The 18,225-nt window shown below is 46.8% G+C and overlaps 2 protein-coding genes across 3 annotated transcripts; one reads left to right on the top strand and one right to left on the bottom strand.

Moving 5' to 3' along the window:
* Positions 1–786: 786 nt before the first annotated feature.
* SAMD15 (sterile alpha motif domain containing 15) lies at positions 787–3,921 on the bottom strand. The gene is made up of 3 exons (XM_087747409.1): positions 3,763–3,921; positions 3,513–3,611; positions 787–1,057 (listed from the first exon to the last, which is right to left on the bottom strand). Exons 1-3 carry the CDS (start codon positions 3,919–3,921, stop codon positions 791–793), a joined length of 525 nt encoding a protein of 174 aa, XP_087603535.1. The 3' UTR covers positions 787–790.
* Positions 3,922–4,130: 209 nt separating this feature from the next.
* TMED8 (transmembrane p24 trafficking protein family member 8) lies at positions 4,131–17,312 on the top strand. 2 transcript variants are annotated; one of them, XM_087747403.1, is made up of 7 exons: positions 4,131–4,416; positions 5,628–5,706; positions 8,396–8,522; positions 8,916–8,960; positions 9,453–9,594; positions 9,863–10,162; positions 11,152–17,312. In XM_087747403.1, exons 1-7 carry the CDS (start codon positions 4,317–4,319, stop codon positions 11,367–11,369), a joined length of 1,011 nt encoding a protein of 336 aa, XP_087603529.1. In that variant the 5' UTR covers positions 4,131–4,316; the 3' UTR covers positions 11,370–17,312. The 2 variants fall into 2 exon arrangements, with proteins under 2 accessions (XP_087603529.1, XP_087603530.1); XM_087747404.1 differs by lacking the exon at positions 8,916–8,960.
* Positions 17,313–18,225: the final 913 nt, after the last annotated feature.

Here is an 18,225-nt window from a genome sequence, read left to right as displayed (position 1 = left end):
GCACTTATTCATACTTCCTTGCTGGTGATAATGCACCCCACCACCACAGACTATGTGATACTTCTTTCAAGGAAAAACAAGGTAACGGGATATTCTGTCCAAATCTACCCAGGACAAAGCATTTTTTATTCCCTAAATTCTCTAGTTCAGCTTACAGTATTCTCTTTTACTTCCTGCTGTCATCTGTCATGTGTTTCAGTACTGTTTGCTATGATAAACCACTGCCTGGTTTTGCAGGAAACAAAAATCATCACAGGAAATCATTTCTGTGGTGAGGCCAAGGATTAGTTGTGCACATTGTAACTAGGCCCCTCACTTAATTACGATCGCTGACAGCAGCTGGCACCACACCTGTATACCAGTTATTGTATATGCCATTTATCTTGCACCTGGGCTTTACAGTGAGCCCAGTCTGCAGACGCTAAAGCCCAAGAGAAAACCATTCATTTGAGCTGCAGGGAAGTTGTTACCAATCACTGGTAATTAAAATACGTCTATGAATTTTTTTGGTCTTTTTAATCAACTGTGAAGCAGAAGTGAAAGACAGGCGTGGTACAGTCCAATTTATAGCTTCTGCTTCACTAAGTTCCTGGAAGCAAATGAAGGATTGCAGAAAAGACCCAATGTGGGGATATGTTTGCTGTCATCAAATGCCTAAGAGCTGCAATGGCCTTTTCTATAATCAGGAGAAAGTGGAACTGTACCTCCTTGGACAAACTGCAAGGTACTAAAGGTATATCCTGCTGTCCCTGCTGGGCCCCTTACAAAGGTGGAAGTGCAGTGTGAGTCTCTAATCCTGCCTCTGGGTGCCCTGCGATACAGGGAGAGCATCTGCTTCTACCCCAGTCTGGGCTCGTTGCAAAGGAGGAACTGTAGTATAGGGCTCCAGTCCTGCTTCTTGGATAAACTGTGAGAAAGTGAGGGCATCTGCTTTCTTTCCTGATCGGGACTTTCGCTCCAAGAAGAGACCCATGTTGTCTCTGTATGGGAGGGCAATGGATCTGTTGAAGAGAGGCTCCTCAATCCCCAGCAACTCTCGCACGTGGCGTGAAATCTCCTGAAATACAAGACAAAATACCAGAAATTCTCGTTTCACAGGGTAACAGCTAATACCATTCATTCTGTGTCAAAGCAGCAGGAAAAAGAACTGAATTTCTGAATTTTGGAACAGTTTCACACTTGAAGTGGCAACTCGAGAGGGATCTGAACCCATGAGCCCCATGTGACATTGTAAAAGCGGAGCAGACCAATCATTCTCCAGATTTACTGGGGGGGGTGGCATCGCATCTGGTCTCTCAGTGGCACAAATAGCTCTGCTTTCCTCTTTCCACTTGCAGAACAAGCAAGTTATGGGTGAATGAGCTGGAGTCTATTCTGCCTAATGCAAAAACATTGCTGTTTGCTAAGTTATATTGTCAACAACAGAGTCTATACACAGAAGAGGTATAAAACCTAATTAAACCAATAAGCCATATTGCTCATTAAGCAAATGATGGGTGACTGGCTGTCTGAGCCAGCTGCACCTGGAACTGTCAGCGAACAGAGCCTTGCCATTATTTTTGAAGTCACTTCTGAGAATGTAACCTTCTGATTTGACTGAAGCTTCGAAATACAATTCACAAGCTTTTACTGATCTTTCACAGCATTTGCTCAAAACCTTCCCCCAACTTTGGCTTGACTCTGAAGAGCAATACCCTACTTTGCGTGATACCAAAAGAACACTGGACTAGTATCTTCAATGGGTTTGATATTTAAAATATCAGTACAGTGGAATTAAAACCAGCAGTAACTTCACTTGTCCATGCTGCGTAGCTTCCACATGATTCACTGTGTAGTTCTCTACCAAACTGCCGTTTCCCCTAAATTGCAAAAAGTTTCTCTCTCACTGAGCTGATGCTATCACATTTATTTCTATAGTAACTATCTCGGTTTGGCCTGCGCACAGCCTTTCGTTGATATTTCTTGTTGGGAAGCTGATGTGCCCAGGATTATGGCCTTAACTTTGCACCTCCTCTGGTGCACAGTTCCGGAAAGACTCAAAGGGCCACGTCCTGCTCAGAGCTCTGTACGCTTGGATTCTATCAGAGGAAAGTTCTCTCAAACACAAATAACTGTCAGGACAGGGCATGATCTTCAAGAACATCTAGGTTCCACTGAAGTCTGTGAGATGTTCCCAATTCAGTTGCAAGCTTTGGAAAACATTACAGAGGCAGTCTCATTTCCCAGCTTGCTGCAGTACGCTGGCTATCGCTTATCCTAGCCCTGAGGAATTTCAGTTTCTACAGGAGGAAGAATGGGTTACAGTTGATATCTCTAGCCCCTGGTTTAGTGTTCCTCAGCAGTTAAACTACCACCACACATAATCCCCATATCCCAATGTGAGGGTGAGGGTTACAAAGCCTATAAAATTCTTGCCATCTTTGGTAAGTGCAAATGACTATAAAGGCTGTATCTGCTTGTACTAGAAATGTTCTTGAAGGGCTACTGTCTGAAAAACTAAGCGTTGTAATTTGATGCCCTCTCCTCCAACCAGCAGGCAAAGTCGTGGCAGTAGTCAGTGTTTTTGGTGGCATATTTTGTTTCAAACAAACAGTTAAGATTGTGCAGCCAGACAGAACTGTTGTGAAATTGCTTTTTGGTGCTCTAGAATAAAACAAACAGTGTTCATACTCCAGTCGTTGGAGCATAAAGATTTTTCTTTCTTCCTGGTTACTTGAACTTCTACCTTGGGTCCTCTGAGGAAAGCAACTTTAAATCATGATGCGAAACAAACGATTTGGCTCTGCAAATGCAGCCCCAAGTCCCTCTGTGGTTTCCATTAGGGAGGGGAAGGAGGGTAATGAAATTTAAGTCAACTTTCTTATTTTCTGAACCTTCAGGAAGCTTTGGAAGGCCAGACTGTAGCCCCAAACTTCAGTCCAGTTAGCTTAACTATCAGTGTTTGTTAAAGGAAAGATGCAGGTTTGAAAGGAAAATGACCAATGACATGTTTATAAAATGAGGAAAAGACAGAGATGCTGTTCATGTTCAGCAAAGCATAAAACAAGGAAGTAATACTGAGCTGCCCTTCTGCTGCGTGAGATCGGTGGCTCAATTGCTGCAGGTTAAATCTGACTGGATTTTTAGAAGTTCTACAAATCAGTAAGTGGAAAATTACTGAAAAGACATTCTGAGGTATACCTAAGAAAGGCGCATGCATCCTGCCAAGCAATTTCATGGGCCAAAAGGAGCAACATAGGCTTAGCAGAAAGGCTAAGCACTTCTGATGCACTTATGGTGTCCCAGAGGGGAAGCCTGCCACCTCCAGCCGGCTAAGGGTTTATACCTGAAAAGACTTGAGAAATATAACTGCTTGGCTGAACAAATTTCGTTGCTCGGTTTCAGGCTGACTCTTTGAATAAGCAATCTGCCTGGGCAGACAGGCTGTAGCCTAGCTTGCTCGCAAGCAGAAAGGGTCAGAGCTGGGCTCCGAGGGCTGAGGAGGGAGCTGCGGGCCCCGCAGCCGGCCGCACCTGCATGTGGCCGAAGTCCGTGACGCCCATGGCGGGCAGGCTGGAGCAGGTCGCCAGGATGAGGCGGCGGCCGGTGATGCCGTTGGCCCTGAAGCACCCCTGGCGGGGAAGCGGAGGGAGAGGCGGGTGGGCCGCGGGTCGCCCTCGGCCACCACCGCCGCCCCCGCCGCTCACACATACAGAGTTCAGGGGCACCGGTTGAGGCGGCGGCGATGGCGGGAGCTTCCCGCCCGGGCCGGCAGCCCCGCACCTCGTACTGGGGGAAGCCGAGCTGCACCACCCACTCAGCCACCTCCGCGGCGCTCCAGGCCAGGAAGGGGCAGGCGGACCGCGGCCCCCCCGCGCCCTCGGGCTCGGGCTCCGGCCCCTCGGCCGCCCCCGGCCCGGCGGGCCCCGGGCTCGGCTCCATCGGCGCCGTCCCCAGGCCGCCACGGTAACGCGTCCTTCCGGGCCCCCGTTCCCATGGCAACAGCCACTTCCTGGAGGTGCGCCCCGTTTTCCCTTCCGCCACCCCCGCCGTGCCGTCGGCCCACAAAGGCGCCTGCGTCCCGCGCCTGGTGGCTCTGCGGAACTCGTTGTTGATTGGCTGCGTTGTTGCGGGGGGAGGCTGAGGGACGAGCACCGAGGCACCACCCTCTCCCCGCTGCCCGGCTCGCACGCACCCGCTCGGCGCTTGCCGCCCCCCGCTCGGCTCTTTCCGCCGCCGTCGGCGGCCGCAGCGCTTCGGCCCCGCTCGGCTCTTTCCGCCGCGGCGGGCTCCCGCCTCCGGCCCCGGGCGCGCCGGCCGCCCGCTCGGCCCTGCCCATGTCGGACCTGCTGGCCGCCGCCGCCGGCTCCCGCTTCGAGCCCCCGGCCGCCGGGGCGGCGGGCGGCCGCGGCGGACCCGCGCCCCAGGTCCCCTCAGGTACGGGCTCGGCGGGGGAGGGGGCAGCCGGGCCGGCGGCGGCGGGTAGCGGGAGGCGGCTCCTCGCCTGCGCGCTTCCCTCCTGGCGGCGGCGGCGGGCGCTTGCGGCCCGGCCGGGCTCCCTGAGGAGGAGCCCCCCCGGCGGCGGGGCGGGCTGCCGGGCAGCGCCCGAGGGGCCGCCCGCGGTGAGGCGGCAGGCCGGCGGGGCGTGTTTCAGCGCTGGCCTCACGGGCAGGGAGAATGCCGTGGGTTCCCTTCCCGTGGTGGGTTTCCTCCTGTCTGCCGGGGAAGGCTGGCTTCCACGGCGGCAGCTTGCTTCGGTGAAAATGCGGTGCCCCTTGCGAGGAGCAGCATCGGGAACTCGCCCTGGGCTAGCCCTTGCTGCAGCGGGTGGGCCAGCGGCAGCGCCCGGCGCCTCGTCCCCGCGGCGGGACGGGCCAGGGCTGAGGGAGGTTTGTCAGAGACAGGGCGCTTTCCCCGGGGAAGGAGGCCCCCTCCAGCCGGGAGCTGGGCCGCCCCTGCCGTGGGGTCTCCGTCCCGGGCTGGGGGCCGGTGCTGCGTGCCCCTGGGCTGCAGGTGCCCCCCGGCTCCCAGCCGACTCCGCGAAACGGCCGGCGGCTGATGGCACCCCTCACGGAGGGCTGCAGAAGCTGGGACTGCGTGCCCGGCTCGTCGCCTTAATGCGACCGGACAGCGGAGCTGTCGGTGGAGCTCATACCGCAGTTGTGTGGGGACAGAGCTTTCCCACAGTTCAGGAGACTCGGGGGAGACCAGGAGCCATCTTTACAGAGAGTCCTTTTAGCATGACCTAGGAATTTCCATCTCGTCAGTGCCCTGTGGGAACTGCTGCATGACTGCTTCTTCCAGGGATTCGTCAGCCCAGTTTTACGTGATGAAATTTGGCCTTGTTCTGTCCTAAAGCTAGGATTGGTGGTTCCTGAACGAGCCCTGCTTCTGAGAGTGGTTCTGCCCCAAAAACATGCATGGGTTTTTGTTCTCCCTTTGCTGGGGTTGAGACAATTAAAAATCTTTGTTCTGCAAGGTGCTAGATAGAGCTCGTAACATGAAAAACTGGTTGGCACAGCTCTTCGTTCCACAGCCATGTGACCTTGTCAACGTTTGAGTGCTGGCTATAGTTTTTCCACCTGTCTGTGTATTCTGAAGATTGAAATTTATTTCATCTTCTTTCCGTGTATTCTGTTTGTTGTTAGAAAATGAAGACTCAGCCCCGAAGACAGAGCCTGCAGATCAGCTGGTTGATTCTTTGGAGTCCAGTTCTTCGCAGAGTGGGTAGGAAAATCTTTTTCTGTATTGTGGCTCATGTGCATGACGGTCTGTTTCACCCCTGTGACCTCCTCGGTACGGCAGTTGATTCTGTGCAGATGAAGGGAGGGCACTGGAGACTGAATTGTCGACTTTGGGACAGTATATACTGGATTCAGTACAGGAGGTGCTGTTGTTACAGGCTTAAGATTGTTTTAAAGGTTATGAAATGATGAAGTGTAGTGCATGGCTCAGCTATTCAAATCACAGAATCATTCAGCTTGGAAGGAACCCTGCAAGGTTTTGTAGTCCACTGTAAGAGTTAATAAACTTTCAGCAGGAAATTCTCTCTATCCTGTCTGAAGGATAACTTAATAATCAAGCATTCCCACTGTCTATAATTCTGGTGGAAGCTGAGCAAGAAAACACCTTTTACTGTTTTCCTGACAATGTTTTGGTTTTTTTCTTCTCCCCTTGTTTTCTGTGTCACTCCTTCATTAATGCTGCTGATCGACCCTGTTATCAGATGTTTGGCTTGTTATTATCTGTTGGGCATGTGGTGCTTGTGGCCAAGTCATTGCATTGGTTACAAGCACTAATACCATATGCAGTGGAGTTTCATTTGCCATCGTACATTTGTTGCACAGGATACAGTTTCAGAAATGTGTGAGTTAACTACATCAGACAGTAGATAAACCACAACTTCATTGAAAAAGAGGGGAAAAAAAATTCCAGCAAAAAAAACCACCAAACCACCCTACTCACTAAAACAGCAGTTCGATGCCATCTTGGCTTGATGCTAATGACATCTGTATCAGCCTTCCTGGCTCCAAACCTGTGTTCTTCCATCTCTTTATTATGTCCTCTAATTTTCTTCAAAGAGATTAATATAGACGGTGAGCAAAACGGCCAAAGTAGATGCTGGATACTTGTGGATGTTACCTGATAAATTTGTCTTAAGTTAGATCTCCTTTGAAAAGGACAGGGGTGGTCCAAAAGGGTTGTGTGAGGAGGAATCAGCTGAACTCTGGCTTTGTAAATCTGCTTATAAAGCTTGTGTAGCTCTTCCTAACCTTTCAGTGAGACTCTTGGGTTTCGGTGGTGTCTGGAGGAAAAAATTCCCAAGCTGTTAGCTCCTATGTTGATGGAGAGCCTTCTGAGCAGATGTGTGCACCTATGGTAGCAAGTGACCAAATAGCCCTTCTGGTGTGATCATGCAACTGATAAGCTAAAAAGCAAACAGGCTGGAAAACGATGGCATAGAAGTCCAAATTTGTCCTGGGCTGCCAGAGAAATTGTTATGGATTGCTGTGAGAGTTCTTCCTTTAAAAAACTGTCCCTTCCAAGTGTCCCTTCTTTTCTTATATTGTCCATCTGCTGCCATTTTGTGTATCCTGGTATTCAGTTCATTTGAGCTGTTCTTATAGACCTTCTGGTCTATCATGCCATTTCTAGGAAAGGAAATCACACTGTTGAGAGAATTTAAGTAAGAAATAGCTTTATTTCTGGATAAAATCTGTACCCCCATAGGAGTAAAGATTTGGAAACAAAAGCCACATTTGTTCTAGTCTTCTCTATGGATGCAGCAAGGAATGTGTCTGAGTGGACCTGTGTATGGGGTTTTTTAAATTATTTTTTTTAAACTATTCCACACTATACTGATAGTTTGCTCCCTTGCTAATGAGAATATTTCTCATTTCTGAAAGGAGACATTTGAGGAAATGCACATATTTTCCATTACTGCTGTGTTCTCATGTTTCTGATCCTTTAGACCAAGGCAGCTGACATTGGTCTTAGTGCTGTGAGAAGGCTTTGCTTTTCAAAAGGGCAACTGTTTCTATTCTTACTAAAGACTAGGTTGCTTCTCATGGAAGTTTCACATAGTGTCTGAGAGTATGACAGAGGACATTCTTCTGGCATCCATCTGAGTTCATTTGGGATGATAATTCTTCCGCGCTATAGACAATATGCAGCATTTTTAAAATATAGTTTAGAAGAAAACCCTCAATAGAGAAAGAATGCCAGCGATGTTTCCTTTCTTGCCCACTGTTTTCCTGCTATGTACCTTTCTTTTTGTTCTAACATGTCCATGTCCTCTTGTCACAGTGCAGTATTTGGACCTCTTTGCTATTGTTGTGCTGCCGTTGTATGTCTGAACAGCTTGCTTGTCTGTGCAGCATGTTTGGATATGTCAGGGAGATGCCTGGGTGCTCCCTGTATCTCTTGGGATTGCTAGTAGGAAAGGCATAATGGGCCACTTAAATAGAGGGCATTTTCAGGATGGCTGTCAAAACTGTTTTGAATCCTTTCGCTGATCCAGTTGACCTCTGATGGAATATGCAGACGTCATGTAGCAGCTGGCATAAAAGAAGTTGTCCTTTCTTGAGCAGAAAAGTTGCTGCTGATTTCTGCACTTAGGACAATGTTGGTGAGCTAGCATGCTGTGGTGTGAGTGCAGGGAATTACCGCCGTCTAAAGGACGGTAAATACAGAGTATCTAACTGAAGTTGCTCCCTCTGGCTCACATGGAAGATGGTCACATGGAGATGTGGGCAGGACTGGGGTGCAAAGGGCTCTTTGTGCAGTTGGCAGGTGCTGACCACAGAAGCTTGTTCCCTTCAGTCCATTTGAATTCGAGTTCCAGAGCTGAGTGACTCCTCTGCTGGCTGTGCCCTGGGTGCAAGTGCTGAATTGTAGTGCTCTCTTCCTTCGAAAGGTCGCAGATTGGGTCACTCGTGAGTGCAGGCACGACAGAGGATTCGAAAGAAGCTGGCGCTTTGGAGGACCGCGAGGTGGCTGAACAAGAGGAGAAGCTGCCTGACCAAATCCAGTCCCTCAAAGAGGTAGGTAGATGTTTCTTATGTCTGAAAGCAAGGACAGAGGTGCAGCAATAGTTCTTCCACCCTACTGCTGTGCTTATGGCTATGGGACTGAGGCTTTAAGGGTTGTGTTAAGACAAAAGTAGTATTAACATAGATTCAGTTATATTTTTTTCTATACGTTAGCGGGAGGTAAACGTTATTGGTCTGACTTGCAAAATCCCTCTTGTGTCTTCGGCTAGTCCTCACTTCCTTGCAGTTTTTGGCTTGCTAAGGCTTCAAGGTTATTCTCACCTTCTGCCTCTTGTCTGGGGCTTCTGGGAATTCCCTTCTTGCAGACTTGTGGAAGAGGGAAGTGAAAGCGACTCTGCTGTCTTTTGTTTCTTTTGGTGAGCAGCCAATTTGTTTGCATTACAGGTACAGTCAGGAAAACCTGTGCAAGTGGCACCCAGCTCAGGAGCTGTGAGTTTGCATACATGAGGGGAGAGGGCTGGCCCTAGTGAACCAGATGGACTTTTAACTAGGACACAGCAAATGACAGTTTGATTGTGGCTGTAGTCTAGATGCACACAGAGCTGAAAGCCTCTCCCTAGCGAGATTGTGTCTTGGGAATTCTTTCCAAGAGTAATCAGCTAATCAGAGAGGTGACAATTAACTCTGAGGCAGATGCAAAGATGTGCCTGCCCAGAGCCTCCTGGGGAGGCCAAGGGGTGTGTAAGCTGTGAGACTAACGCAGCATTTGGCTTCAAGGTTCATGACTTCAGTGCTGTGGGGGAAATAATGCAGAGAGGTGTCTTGGAGCCAGCCAGTTCTTTTTAACTAATAGAAGCTTTTGCAGGGTCCAACTTGGCTTCAGAAAGGTGCCTAAATTACTAATGAGTTGTTTTAAATCCGGCTGGGGACTTTCTTACCACGATCGTCTTTGTGACAATGTTTCTTATGTGCTTTGTGCAGGAATCTGTTGTTCGGATAACCAACTATCATGTACCTCAAGGAGCGGGGGATATAGTCATGATTCAGTCAGATCACACTGGTGCTGTGGATATCCTTTCAGCTGAGCTGGAGACTGCAGACCTCCTTGGGGAGCAGAGGAAAGGTGAGCCCTGAAAGGAACATACTTGCTGGGGCCGCTTTTTAAGTGCCTGCCCTGGCTAGGGAAGAGCAGAGGCTGTCCTGGAGGTGCTGCTAATTCCTGCTGGAAGTTTGGGCTCCTGGCTAGCGAGTGGGAAAATTTCACATCCAAGGCTTCTGGGAGCAGGCTTCAGAATGCAAAAGCCTTATCAGAAATAGCTTCACTGTTTTCAGATAATGATTTGTCAGTACTGACAAGTCAGGTGAGCCCACGATCTTTTCCTTTGTCTCAGCTCAGCCTCCCCCTCTGGCTCCACCCACCATGTGGACCACTGAGAAGACGAAGGAATTCAAAGCCAAGATGGGAAAGGAGAAGAATGGCCGGATGGTGGTGAAGCGAGGCGAGGTGGTGACAGTCCGCGTGCCAACCCATCCTGATGGGAAATGCATTTGCTGGGAGTTTGCTACAGATGACTACGACATTGGGTTTGGAGTCTATTTTGACTGGACCACGGTTACTAGCACTGCCATTACTGTTCAGGTCAGCGAATCCAGTGATGAGGAGGATGAAGAGGAGGAGGAGGAAATTGAAGGTTAGTGCAGAGCTTAAAGGGTTAATTTGTGGTGCTTGTTGCCATGCTGCCGAGAGCGATGCTGTAATTTCCATCTACTTTGTTTACTCAGCCTACTTATTATCTCTCCAGCCTTTTGGGTTCTTGGTTAGGCTGTGATGAGAAAGCATTTAGCCCTTCCTGCTGCAGCATATGTCAATGGCTGTCCTTCTCCGAGAACATTCTTAAAATTGAACACATTGAAAAATAAAATCAGAATTCACTTGTTCAACTTCTGGCTGATAAAAAGATTAGGGTCTGAAATTTTAACTTGACTGTTTTTCTTAGCCTCTCAGACTAAGAAATTTCTGGTGGTGAGTAGGAGCAAAAAGGTTTTGTTTTGAGCTTTTTTTGTTGGTTGTTTTTTTTCTGCCAGTACATCAGTAGCTCCTGCTGAGGATTGCTACCTGTGTCTTTGTACTTGTGAAACACACAGCGATATTGCCTGTTCTGTGGCTTCAGTGTATGTGTGACCAGTGTAGCTGGAGGGTTGGTGTCTGAAATTAATTTTGCAGGTTCTCCAAAGAGGGGTAGGTTCCTGTACGAGGAATCCTCTTGGAGAAGTGAATTGAGGACATAAACACAGTGAGATTATAGCTAAGAGCTTGCCCGCCTTTCTTTTGCTTCAAGTCCATATCACTGGACCACTGTTGTGTGTATAAAAGCAGTGAGGTGTCTAAAAGGTAAGTCCAGGGAGAGGAGACCAGGCTGTCAGGCAAGTGGATACTGTTCCATCAGTATTCCCAAGAGAACTGGTTCTTGGCATGTCCTTTGTCATGAGAAGAAAAGCTGGACTTTGTGGGTATTATTTGCAGAAAGGTCAGAGCAGACACTGTGGGTAATGCTAGCATAGTAAGCCTTCCATAAATCTGTGTGCCTCTGCTGCATTCTGGTCTTGTGGATCTTTTTCTGGACTACCTAGTGACTTAACTGGCTCTGGCCTACTTGCTTGTCTCCTCTCTCCCATTCAGGACTCGCCCCTGTTGGTGATGTGGAAAGGGGCTCCAAAAGCTATCTGCGGAACCGCTACGGAGAGATTATGCCCGTATATCGGAGGAACAGCCATCGGGAGGTGCAGGCAGGCAGCCACGAGTACCCAGGCGAGGGCATCTACCTGCTGAAATTTGATAACTCGTACTCTCTTCTCCGCAATAAGACTCTGTTCTTTCATGTCTATTACACTAGCTGAAGAAATGGGAAGGGGCAGGGACAGCAGGCGGGTAATGGTGAGTGTAGCAGGCTGCCACCCAGCCCTGGTACCGCCTGATGGGCACTGCTGTGTGACAGAACCAAGGCACAATTCTGCCGGCTCCTCTTCAGACACTAACTGGTTTCTCCCCACACCCTCCTTCCCCGCTGTCCAAGTGGAGAAAGGTAGTTGTGACTGCCTGGTTGTCCACAGGCAGCTGCTTTTTCTGTAAAACTTCGGGACGTCTGCTCTGTGCAGGCATCGGGCTCGGCCTTCGTCTCACAGCCGGTGAATGCCCAGAGGCCAGGTTCGGGTGGTCGTGGTTTCGATCTGTTGCGCTGGTACGAAGTGAAATGAAAATATTCTTGACCTGTTACTATTTTGTGAATAACTTTTCCAACTCTCCTGCTGCATCTGCATCACTAGAGGGCAGCTGTCAGCTGCAATGAGCCAAAAGCACAGCTGGCTTGTCACCTAGCCACTGATAATCTCGTCGCCTGCCACCACAACATGTCACCAGCAGCCAGTGCTTCCTTCACTCATGCGGGTGGGGGTGCGTGGCCGGCGGCAGCCCTGCCGCAGTGGCTGGGCCCTGCCGCAACAGGCGGGCCCCAAAGGGCAGTCACGGCCTGTGTTTGAACAGGGGGTGGGGGGAGGGTGCACACCTAGAAGTCCATAAGAAGGTTTCCCTACAGGTTAAGAACTGGACGTTATACCTGTTGATTGCAGGGATAGGTAGATGATTAAAACTTCACTGACCACCAAAAGTTTTCTTTTTTTTTTCTGTAATCCAGATGTGAAGCAGAAGAAATTACTTACTGCTGTGCTGAATAAATACAGAAAGGTTGGAGTACAACCAATAAATGTACAGGAAATGTTTCTTAGTAGCAGCATGTTGGTTCACTGGTATTGCTGCCAGCTGGATAATACAATATGTAGGAAGGAAAAGGCTCCCTGGGGAAGTGCAGCTTCTCAGCTGTTACTGCTGTTGCAAAGGTATTGTTAGAAAAGAACACCTCTGCTCAGAAACTCAAAAGGTGTGGGATTTAACCAATCCTTTCCGTGAACCAGAATCAGCAAGGCCGTTGCTAACCCTGACCACATGGTAAAGGATGAAGGTCCTTGGCGTGTTTTGGTGGCTAGCGATGGCATTAGTGATCACCTTCTGCTCAAGTACTGGCAGAGTTGAACAAGGATTAAGTTAATCTTTTGGAGATTAATTTTAAATCATGTTTATCTGTAACTGTTGTTTGTTTTAATACTTTGAACTTCAAATCATTCTCTTTTCTAAGAATACTGCTGTATTTACATTTTGATACCTCTTTGCAGAGACACAAAATGGCTGTTTGCATGGTGATTCTAGTAGAGTTCTGAGATTTATTTTTAAATCCTCCAGTTAAAGCACCTCTCCTTGGTCCATTCCTTCTGTTGAGAAGCAATGATGAACAAAATGATTTTTGGGGTAGTTAAAGCCAAAGATTTCACTCTCGTAGGAGGGCCGTGTATTTCCTATTAAGGCTATATTGTAATGCTGTGCAATTAGTTTCATATTCAAGCTCTTCTTTTAACTATCTCTGCTTACTTATTCACTGCCCCAGAGCACTTAGTAGGTCAAAACTGTAAGAGAGAGAGCAGTCAGTCTACAGCAGAGCAGCCCAAGCTGGGAGCAGGAGTTGAAATGCAAAGAACACTGGTTGCAGCACAGTGGCTTTCTGGGTGAGCAGGCAGGGAGCAGAATTGGTCAGGGTAAGGAGCAGGGTTCTTGCTGCTTTGGGCCCTGAGATGGGGAGAGAGCAGCCACCTTTCTCAAAAGAGAGAGAGCGAGCGCGTGTGCACCTGGGCAGGGAGGGAACTGCAAAGCTGCCTTATTCAAGCAGGGGCAACCACAGGACAACTTTGCAGGGAGACAGAACAGTAGGGCTTGGTATTTGTCAGCTTAAGATGCTCTTTTCATTGAGCAGCTTGGGGAGGACTATTCCTTCCTTTAGCCTCTCTTGGGGGAGATGAAGGACCACCATGTGGCCTTTGTACAGCACTTGAATCAGGCCTGAGCAACTTGGGCAAGGCGCTCTCCTTTTTTTGTTTTCATCCTTTCTGTATCAAATTCCTAGACACTAAACAGAAGAAGATAGAAAAGACCCTTCAGTCTGACCACAATGTCAGCACTGCCCCACTCAATGACTGCCTTTGGTCCTTTGCTGTGAGAGTTGCAGAACCCTGTGTTCACTTGCTGGTTAATGTATGATGCACTGCCTGGCATCCACTCCAATTTCTAATTAGGATTTATTTATGATGAAGGGAACTCTAACCTGTATATACATTAGATATTCCAGAATTATTGATCCTCAGTTGCACAGCTTATTGCAGGCTACTGGGTTATCTCCACTAAAAAACTGTTTCCCTTAGCTGCGAGTTAGCCACACTACTTCCTCCTCCTCTCTGTCTGTTGCCTATATTAAGGTTCGAAATGTATTTGTCGTGTTGTAAGAAGTTAATAAGGCCTGCCTCACAACCAATTTTGATCACTCACTGACACATAAATAGTATGTGCCAGTTCTCAAGCCATTAGTTAGTGGTTTTAGTTAAGATAAGTTGCACTGTAGACGGTAATCCTGTTGCTCAGTTCTAGCTTTCTGAAGTGTGGACCAACCTTTAATAAGGCTCAGGTCACTTGTTTGGAACTGAGCCCATCTCCTAGACTCATTGACTTAAGCCCAACAGCAGCATTGAATACAGTATGTCATCCCAATCAGCATGTGCCCGGTCTGCAAATGCAGTGTGCCCATAGATAGGCCTGCTGCAGTGGAACCAAGAGCGTTCGGCCTGTGTTATTTTACTGCGTAGGTTTCCCAGAAGTATCTGGTATCTCTTAGGAACACAAGATAGTTTTAGGCACAGAATATTTCATCTGCAGGAAACAGAAGCTTCACAGTTACACAGGATAGTTCTTCTTTTTGTTTATTTTTTTTAATTTCCACATGACATGAGTATGTTTTTTCTCAGGTATTCAGATAGCATTCATTATCCAAGTGACAACTTCTCTTTGGAAGGATATATAGCCTCCATTCATTTTCTGATAAATCCAATAGCTTGTCTGTGTGGCTAGTGATTAACAGCAGCCATTCCCATTCAAAATTGAACCTATAGTTAGTTCAAAGAAGTAATCTTATTTCTCACACATCCTTTTTTTCAGTTTGGTGTATCTCCTGGATTTGTTTCCAGTCCTGCTACCTGGCTGAGGCAGTGATGGAAACCCTTATTCTAATTGGAGACCTTTGGAACTAGACCTTGGGTCTAGAAAGAAAAATGAATTAAAAAGGCAGTTGCACTTCAGAGAGGGAAATTAATCCTCGAGAAAGGAAAATTCCTTCTTTGTTCCTATGGAAGGAAGACTTCAGATAGGTTTTTAAAATGTTTCTTCTCCCTGTAAATTGTGTCTAGAAATTCAAAAAGCTAAATCAAGGAAGAAGCTTCTCTTGCATTTTGGGCTTGCTTTTGTGAAAGCACAAAACTCTTTTCCATTTTGTTTTTAATATAATTTAGATCTAGAAATAAGATTTACATGTTCAGCCAGAGATATAAGACAGTCCTGTAGTGCAGGACTTGTATAAAAATTAGCTTGTATAATTGTTTGTTTATAATAATGGTAACAATCTGTCGGGCATTTTTTTTTATGTCAAAGAAGGTCATAAGCTCTCCATTGTTTTGTCTTTTTTTTTCCCTTTAGGTGTCACGTAGCAGCAGGAGTTTAAAATGTATGTGTTTTACTGAGGACAGAGAGTTAAAATCGCTTCAATTGGGGACCACTTGTACTGCTCTAATTTACTTATAAACTCTTTGGAGGCCTGTAATATGGATTCTTGTGAAAGGTTATTGGTGTCAGACATAGGCTAGTTGCAAATTAGTGCTGTGTAGATTATTATTGGTAGTGAGCCATTTACATGAATAGGTGAGATGAAAATGCATAAGAGAAAGAGTTCAGTTGTCTGACTTCACGTGCTAAGAAAGTCGAGTTACTATGCAACTGAGTCTAAAAGACAGCCACACGCCTTTCTTTTTGGCTCTACCCTGTGCGCTTGCCTCCTGGTAACTGTGTGTGCACATGTAACCTTCCTCTGTGGCCTGCAGCGGGTCAGTTATCGTGGTGCTGGACCTGGTGAGGTGGGTTAGAGGTGAACCTTGTCACATGTCTAGTTGCTAAAAGACTTACTCATTCTTGTGGGGAATTAGGGTAGAGAATGAATCCCTAAATGAGTTCACTTTTATCCCCACTGCTCATACCCTTCCTTCTTGTCTCGCTACCCCTACTAAAGCCACTCTACAGAAGATTTATCACAAGGTGCCTTAGGAACAAGGAGCATGTCTGAAATACGAGCCATAGATGCCATTAATCCAAGGGATTTCTTCTCCTTGTTCCTTTGCCTATTTGGTAGAGGGGAGGCACTTCCTAAGGTCAGGAAGGAGAGCCCCTGTAGGCTGTTCCTGGAGACTTAAGCTGTTCATTAGACTGTCTTGTTGCTATAAGGTGAGTAGTAGAATGGCGTTGGAGTTTCCTAGCGCCATAAGATCTTTGCCTTTTAAAATCATATGCTGCTCTCGGATATCAAGGAACACCAGAGGACCACTCCATTTGATATGCTCATGCTAAACCTGAGGACCAGAGAAACACTAGATAGACATGGAAGAGCATTCCTGGTGGCCATTCATCATTTTCTCTCAAAAGTGTCTGAATCCAGTGTTGTGAGTGGTGTGTGCTTATGTGTATTGAGGCTGGATAAGAGACCAAAGCAACAAAGTTTTTTTTTTTTTGATCTACAAGTGTGAAAGAAAGGACTGTTTCTCCTTTTCTTATATCTCGGAAAATATTGGATGTGATAATGTCATGTAGACGTAGCAGAACATCTCAATTGGTAGAATGAAAAACTGGGAACTGATCGTGTTAAATACATTGGCTAATTAACTGTGAAAGAAGCCAGGAGTCACAGTGCTAAGTCATTTATCTAAATAAGTTGATTTGCAGTAAATACCAACTAAAAGTTTTAGAAGGTACATAAAACTGCGGAGTTCAAATACATCTTGCTAGGAGGAGAATTTTCTGTGGGGTTATTCCGTGATTGGCTCCAAGGAGTCTCTGGCAACTTATTGTGAAACACTGGTGCTGTTGCAGCTGAAGACACAACATCAGGCCGGGTGGATGGTGGGTCTGACTCCCCTTGGCTTTTCTGCATTCTGTTCTGGATTTTGTGTGTTGCTTTCTCAGAAGCTTCATCACAAGAAATGTACCCTTTATCAGGCAGGGAGAGAGAAAGAACTTTGTGATCCATCAGTGAGGGTTATCTGGTTTAAGCCCATCTGGAAAGGTGAGTCAAGTCCCTTGGACAAGAAGTTGGATGCCAGCCATTAAGCTCAGAGCTAAGAAGGCTTTGCCAAGTAACGACCTCAATGTTTAGGAGCTGTGTTTGGAAATTATAAATAGCTGGAGGTGGTCTCCCTGCAACCTCCAAGATGCTCTGGTGACTATCTGCTCTCCTCAGAGGGAAGCAGTCTGCTCTCAACTCGCTGCTCCAAGCTGCTAGTGTAGTCTTTCAATGGGGAGCATCTTGTAGCTGGTCATACCTTTTCCAGACCTATATTCTTGTGAACTGTGATGGTTGTCTGTCAGTTCTTATCTATGTCATGTGAATATTTTTGATGTCCTGTGGTTTCAAAATTGAGTTCTCAGTGCCAACTCTTTGCTTTTCATGTCCTCCCAAAATATGAGTTTTAAATGGAGGAGAGGATATTTTAACAAAATGTGGCACTGAACCTCTTGCTGAAGGGCACGTATGAGGACTGTATTTATAGTGTGCTTGCATTCCTTCTATGCTTGGTTTGTATTGTTTATATTTGATGTGTTGTGGCTGATTTGTAATAGTACATTGGAACTTATTCCCTTTAAATAAACTTTTCACTATGCAACCAAAAACTTTGTCTTCTGTTTAAAGCAACTGAGTGTCTTGATATGGAAAACTGAACTACAGACTTTCCCACAAGACAAGAATACAATTAAACTTAGTTTTATGAGCAAAGAAGAGGCAAATACTAGAAATGAACTTTGCAGTGTACTGGATGTTCTGGTTGCAAATGGATAGGAAAATGCTCTGTTGGCAGCTGGTGGTGATGGTTCCAGCTAGGAAATTTTCTGTCTGTTAAAATGACTTGCTGGGGCTTTTTTTTTTTTTTTTTTAATTCTTCAAATTCTCTGCAATGCTTGAGATTATACTGAATGCCTGAAGAATTGGAGAGGAACAAGCAAGTAACCAAGCTCATATCATGGACACGGGCAGAGTTTGAATGCTTTACCCTCCAGTGCTTCATAGTGGTAGTTTTCACCTCCATTTGCAGAGATCCCCTACAGCTAGCTATTCCATTACTTCAGCTTTCAATCTGAAGGATTAAAAACATCTCTTCAGTTACCAGGGACTGATTAAATTATTTAGAGAAAAGTGTTTGCCCCTTATAGCTGCTTGCCCATCAACTTTCTCTCCCTGTGAAGACTATATTTACATGGCCTGAAGGAAGCACCTGCTGGTCAAAATGAGGAATGATACCCACAGCCCAAGCCATCCTTCCTCACTTGTCTCGTTATGCAGCTCAGCAGGACAAGTGCTGAGAAGTTCAGCTCTCTCTGTTCTAGTCCTGTGTTTCCTTGGAGCGCTTTTATAAAATAATTGATGGGCAGGAGCAATCATAAAGCAAGCTGATCAAAGGAATAGATGAGTCTGCCACCTGAAAGACGTTTCATCTTGTTTTAAGATGACTGAAGAGAAGCAGTGCTACAGCTATTTGATTACCATGCACTCACTATGAATCCCTG

The sequence above is a fragment of the Nipponia nippon genome, unplaced genomic scaffold (assembly GCF_047370975.1).
Source record: "Nipponia nippon isolate SJK-2023a ecotype South Korea unplaced genomic scaffold, ASM4737097v1 scaffold_11, whole genome shotgun sequence".
NCBI classification, from domain to species: domain Eukaryota; kingdom Metazoa; phylum Chordata; class Aves; order Pelecaniformes; family Threskiornithidae; genus Nipponia; species Nipponia nippon.
Note: the sequence above shows the minus strand (reverse complement) of the source record. Positions and strands in the feature narration are given on the sequence as shown.

Bases quoted from the DNA above. Each gene is read 5' to 3' on its own strand.
- SAMD15 (XM_087747409.1), bottom strand. From the start codon at position 3,921: ATGGAGCCGAGCCCGGGGCCCGCCGGGCCGGGGGCGGCCGAGGGGCCG. The intron at 3,612-3,762 runs GTGCGGGGCTGC...CTTCCCCGCCAG, and splicing joins TCGGCTTCCCCCAGTACGAG to GGGTGCTTCAGGGCCAACGG. The intron at 1,058-3,512 runs GTGCGGCCGGCT...CTTGTATTTCAG, and splicing joins CGGACTTCGGCCACATGCAG to GAGATTTCACGCCACGTGCG.
- TMED8 (XM_087747403.1), top strand. From the start codon at position 4,317: ATGTCGGACCTGCTGGCCGCCGCCGCCGGCTCCCGCTTCGAGCCCCCG. The intron at 5,707-8,395 runs GTAGGAAAATCT...TTCCTTCGAAAG, and splicing joins TCCAGTTCTTCGCAGAGTGG to GTCGCAGATTGGGTCACTCG. The intron at 8,961-9,452 runs GTGAGTTTGCAT...TGCTTTGTGCAG, and splicing joins TGGCACCCAGCTCAGGAGCT to GAATCTGTTGTTCGGATAAC.